At 34.7% G+C, this 6,306-nt stretch overlaps 1 protein-coding gene across 1 annotated transcript; it reads right to left on the minus strand.

The window, feature by feature from the left end:
- Positions 1-3,936: 3,936 nt before the first annotated feature.
- LOC126669950 (uncharacterized) lies at positions 3,937-4,491 on the minus strand. Its single transcript, XM_050363603.1, has one exon. The coding sequence runs from the start codon at positions 4,489-4,491 to the stop codon at positions 3,937-3,939; it is 555 nt and encodes a 184-aa protein (XP_050219560.1).
- Between the last annotated feature and the right edge of the window lie 1,815 nt (positions 4,492-6,306).

The following is a 6,306-nucleotide window of genomic DNA, read 5'->3' on the forward strand; positions in this document are numbered from 1 at the left end:
TGTGATTTAAAATAGATGCCTGAATCTTGTGGCTTGTACTTCCTTTTTTGCAGATTCCAATGGTTGAGCGAATTGGGACTGAGAGCAATCTTGCTCCCAGTTCTATTGCTCCTGTTGATGGTGCTGCTGCTATGGGTAATGTTGAGGGCTCAACACAGGCTCAACCAGAGAATGTAGTTGAGCCAAATGCAAAAAAGAGGAAGCCTATTGTTAGAAGGTCAGCTGTTTAGGACCACTTTGAAAGTATTTATGATGATGATGGTAGAGTAGTTTCAGCTAAATGTTTATATTGTGCCAGAGTCTATCAGTGTCATAGTAAGACTAATGGGACTTCAACCCTTAGGGCACATATGCTTGCTTGCTTAAAAAACCCTCAAAGTAAACAAACTAGGCAAACCTTATTAACTCTGCAGAATGTTAATTTTAATGCCATTGATGGTGGAGGTGATAAAGTAAACCTAGGGGCTTGGAAGTTTTGCCAAGATGTCATTAGAGAGGCCTTAGCTTACATGATAGTTGTTGATGAGTTGCCCCTTAAGTTTGTAGAAGGGTTGGGTTTTAGAAAGTTAATGAACACTGCTTGTCCTAAGTTTAAAATACCTTCTAGGTGGACTGTCACTAGGGATGTTTTTAAACTTTATGCTGATGAGAAGTTAAAATTGAAAACCTTTTTAAAAGGCCATAGTCAAAGGGTTAGCATTACAACTGACACTTGGACTAGCATACAAAGGATAAACTATATATGTGTTACTTGTCACTGGATTGATGATTCATGGAGATTGAATAAGCGTATTATTGCTTTCATGCCTGTTAGTGGTCATAAGAGTGAATATATTTCTAAGTGTCTAGAGAATTGTGTTGTTGATTGGGGTGTCTTTTTCTAAATTAAATTAGGGGTATTTTGGGTGTGTGAAATTTTTAAAATATATTTCTGACGTGTCAGATGATATGACAGTGTCAGATTTTTTTTAAATGACAATTAATTGAAAAAACGGCGCCAGGGGTATTTTGGTCAAATTTGGAGCAAAAGGGGTTTTGTGAGCGCCGCCACAAAGATCAGGGGGTTTAGCGCCCGTTTTTAAACATCAGGGGGTTTAGCGCCCGTACCCCCAAAGTTGAGGTGCCATGAGTGATTATTAGCCTTAAAACATCCATTAGACAAATGTAAGAAACACACATATCGTCAGCTTTTGTAATATTGTCAGCTTTTATACGTATACTTAACAAATGAGGGCATTTGTAGAGAGTAGGGGTGTGCGTCGGTCGGTTCGGTTCGGTTTTAAAAATGTCGAAACCGTCGTTTTTTGACTTAATATATTTGAAAACCAAATTGTTATTATTTATAATTAAAACCGACTAAAACAAGTGCCGAAATTTGTCGGTCGGTTCGGTTCGGGTTCGGGTTCGGTTTTATCATTTGGTTTGGGCCTTGAGGGAAAAGCATGAAACATAGACTCAAAATTTGTAGGAAATGTGGAAGTAAACAAACCCTGAAAATAGCTTAAAATATGATTAGAAATATCTGTTGGAGTAGTTAACCAACTACTATCCTCTGATTGTAAGCTTTGGATATTATTCTTAAACCTACGCTGTTTAGTGTAGCATGAAAAAAAGAAGTATTACGATCTCCACATTTCAACCATAATTGTCGAGCTTTTTGAGACCAATACAGCTCCTCCTGTTTATGAGCTTCAGATAAATCATTCTCTAACTGCCTGATATGAGACCAATTAATGAGGACTGATGGCTGTGCAAGGCAATCTGTTAGCTGTGTTTTCAGATCAGAAATAAGAATGGAAGAATTTAACTGATTTGCCGACTTCCAATGCACAAGTTGATGTGTGATTAGCTTCAGACGAGAGAATATACTATACATAAGAGAACCAGAAACTCTAGTATGCCAACAATGAGCTATAATATTATGAACTTCCTCATTAGAACTCCAGCGTTGATCAAAGATAAAGCGATGAGTCTTAATATGAGGTACTACCTGAGTTTGGAAAAGGATTGGAGCATGGTCTGATGCTATAGCTGGAAGATGAAAAACTTGACTATCCGGATGCAATTGAATCCATGTTTGTGATCCAAAAACTCTATCTAACCGTTCCTGAATCAGAAAAGGAAAAGATCGACGATTGGACCAAGTATAAGGATGCCCCACATAATCCAGGTCAGTCAGTTGTAAAGTAGAAATAAAGGAATGAAAGGGAATATGAGCATTATACACATACGAAAGGCCTCCTTCTTTATCAGAAGGGGCTAAAATGTCATTAAAATCCCCAAGGAGTACAAAAGATGGTGCTAAACAGCACTTAATCCTTAACAGACTAACAAACTGTTGAACCCTAATCTGAAAAAGAGGATGAAAATGACACAAAATAACATCTATTCTAGGGTGATTTAACAACTGCATAGACAGAATAACATAAAAAGAACCTATCTGTTCAGTATGTACATCCAAAAATTCTTCCCAAAAAAGAGCAAAACCACCAGCTAATCCAACAGGGTCAAGAAAACGATGGTGGGGAAACCTCAGTCGTGCAGTCAGCCTCTGTACTTGTGACTGTTGGTTCTTGGTTTCCATCCAAAAAACACAATTTGGGGAATGCTCTCTACAAAGAGCCTGCAAATGTCTAGCTGTCAGGGGATTCCCCAACCCCTGACAATTCCAGCTGAGTAACTTCATGGAACTTTTGGAGACCAAGGTTGTGTGGTCTCATCACAGCAGAGATAACAATCAACATCCTCATCACCAAACAGATTCTTCGGTAAGCAGGCTAAAAGATCAACATCTGAGTTATTGGCCATAGTAGTCATTGATAAGGCTGGTTGAAGCATAGCAGGGCCAGCAAGAGAAGATTGAGCGTCAGTTATAAAAACTTTTGATTTTGGACCAGCAGAATCCTGTGTAGGAGGGATGAGAAACTAATCCCATTTTCTCTTACCATCATGACTATCTGAAGAAGAAGTCCCAGCTTCAATATAGGGCGAATCAGAAACTCCCAAACGTGCTAATTTCTTCCATGTACGAACATTCAGCCGACTTTGGGTTGGATAAGGAGACCATGGAAGAGGAGGATGAGAATCATCAAGCGATGTTGGGAGAGACAGCTCAGCCTGTACTATTTCCTGAAGCAAAATAACAGGCCTTCTTTATCCTTTTGAGATAACGAACTCAAAAGAGAAGCAGCAAAACGAGCACTTGGATACATCACCCCTATAGCCACCTCAGCCTGTTGATAAGAAGAAAGCTCTTGACATTGTAAATTCACATATTTAATTTGCAAGTCTGATGACAAAAGTTGATAAATACGTGGATGCAAAAGCATTGGGTGACTACAAGCAGATGAACCTTCAGCCACAGTTATAGAAGGACCAGCAATAAGAGTAGATGGTGCCACAGAACTGATAATCATTGAGTCAGTAAAAACAGGAGAGGCATGAGAAAGGATAGGATAAGTGATAGTGGGAGCAAACTGGGCAGACATAGAACATGATCCTACAGGAATAGCATCAGCTAAACTAGCCACAACCACAGGACTAGCAGTACACATAATAGGAGAAGAAACCTGGAGAGGAGAATCAACATGCATCTTGGCTTTTCCTTTATTAGAATTACTAGAAGATTCTACTTCCCATGTGGATGAACTACTAGTAGATATGGGAGGACTAGGAGTATAAGAGAAAAGTTCAACTCTCAACCATGGGCCATAGGGTAGACGTCCTTCAGCAGAAGTAACAGCTTGCACCTCCGCCTTAGTCATTGTACAATCTCTATTAACATGCCCCAAAAGCCCACAAAAAAAAAAAACAAAAAGCTGGAAGTTTCTCGTATCGAAAGGAAACCCAGAACAGCTGGTTATCCTCAGATTCATTAGTAAAGCCACGTGGTAATGGCTGAGCAACATCCACCTCCACCTTAATACGAAACACCTGCTATCTCCACAAAGGAGCTGCATCATCAAAGTCCACCGCTAGAAACTTTGAGAAGATTGCTCCGATCTCCGCAGCCGCCGTTGCATTAAGCTGATCAGGTGATGGACCCCGTACCTGAACCCAGAAAGCAGTAGTAGAGAATTGAGTATGCTTAATAGGGACATGCAATGGCCATTCCTTAAGGATAATGAGCTGATTAAGAATCTGCCAAGGTTGTTCATTAAGAACCATATGATAAGCTTCCTCAGAGTGAAAGCGAAAAGTAAATAAACCATTAGCCGCACTATCAATCTCAACAACACTCGGGATATTCCAAGAAGTATCAACATGATAACGAACTGCAGATGCTGTGAAACGATGAGCTTTAAGTAAAAATTTACCAACCAACACAAGACGCTGAATAGTAGGAATATGAGCAGGAGTTCGATGTAAACTCAAGCGTGGCTCAGCAAAAGTCATATTATTCGTACGGCTGATAAGATCATGCATGGCAGATTCAGTATTGATAGTTGCATGTGATGTTGAAGGTAAAAGAAGAGGACGTTGAGGTGCCATTTAATAAGAAAACAGTAGCAAGAAAAGGGAAAATAGAGAAATAATGTAAAAGACAAGTGACTTCAAGGAAAGAGTATTTAAAAGGATGGTAGTGACAAAGTGTCTTTAAGAAAGGAAAATGAAAAAATTAACTCGAGAAGAGCAACCATTAAAGTGGATTGAGTGTAATAACAGACACAAAATTTTGAGAGGATTTGGGAGATTTTTTTTTTCCCCACTTTGATTGATAACTATTTTGTTATTCCTTTTTCTTTGAGGAAAATGTAAGATCATAAAACACACATATATTGAAACAAGAAAAAGAAATAAAATACATACCATCTACAAGTTGCTATTATTTCACCAGAAAGTGGATAAAATTTACCATAAATATCAAATTTTCCTAGGTCACCTTGTATTTGCTATCAATGAATTCTTTTTTTTATGAAAATTTGTTTAAGTAAAAAAATACTATTGAAAATAAAAAAAATAAAAACTTAACTCCTAATGAGATGCATAAACACTGTACAGTGCAAAATTTCATAAATTTATTCTTAGTCAATGCAATACGTGCCCCAGACATATGCATAAAGCATTTTTCTTTTATATCTAACCTCAGTTAAGATGATGTCACTTACCTAGAGAATGTAGAATTATTATTTTGTTCAAACTTTTGATTTACTCATAGGAAGTGGATGAGCCGTTTCATTAATTATGAGGTTATTAATACTGCCGTTTTGATGAAATATTATGTCGTTATGCACCCATATCGTTTATTCCTTAGCTTTAATGTATACTAGCATAATGGCCAAGCGTTGCTTTAGATTTTTATGCACAATTAAACAATTAGTAATGGATTATATATTATTTTGAAATAAATAATTTTATTGAGTACCATTTTATTAAAATATAATTATGTATTTTGATAAGAGTAGCATTTTAAAAAAAACCATCAATGAAAACAAAATTCAATTGAAATTTAAGAATGAATATAGATTACAAATTAATCTAGAACTATCATGTATAACATTGTTATTGTAAATTAAATTTGTTAAAATTATATTATGATGAAAGTACACCATTCATCTATTTTTAAAAATTGTTTGGAAAAGTACTGTAAAGTTAAAAAATTACATTTTATACTTGATCATTTATATATTTTGTACTTATATAAAACAACTGATTTTAAAAAAACACCGGAAACATAAGATTTTAAAAATAGCGGTGCAAAACGATTTAGCATGGAAGTGCATAGCTAATTGCTTATATTTTTTTTCATTTCGACATTTTTTTTATAAAAACTTCCACTTTTATATCATTATGTTTTATACATAAACAAATACAACAAACAAATATAAGTCACCGTTCGTAAAAAATTTAATTTTTATCGTTTATACTTATATCACTTTATCATATTTAGTAATGTTTCACATTTACGGATAAAGATGAAAATTTGAAGTTTGGAGCTCACTTTACCATTTTTTATCTAAAAGTTTACGTATATAGAATATTAATTTTATTTTTATATAAGATATGTAGTAAAATTAAAATATATATAAAAATATGCATGTATATCATAATTTATAAATATCTTTATAATATTTAGAATAAAGCATTATTCTTTATTTATAACTTTTAAAGTTATAATTACATTCTTTTTCTCCATAATTAAAATAAATAAATAAAATATGATCATATAAGACAAAATACTTCAAACAATTATTTTATCATGCTATAATACTAAAATATATTTATTTAATAATAAATTAATATGAGTAATAATTTATCAAATTAATCAATTTTTGAAAAACAATTTAATTTTAAAAAATAAAATTT

This window comes from Mercurialis annua, linkage group LG1-X, assembly GCF_937616625.2.
Source record: "Mercurialis annua linkage group LG1-X, ddMerAnnu1.2, whole genome shotgun sequence".
Taxonomy (NCBI): Eukaryota; Viridiplantae; Streptophyta; class Magnoliopsida; order Malpighiales; family Euphorbiaceae; genus Mercurialis; species Mercurialis annua.

Coding starts and splice junctions, on each gene's coding strand:
- LOC126669950 (XM_050363603.1), bottom strand. CDS start 4,491: ATGGCACCTCAACGTCCTCTTCTTTTACCTTCAACATCACATGCAACT.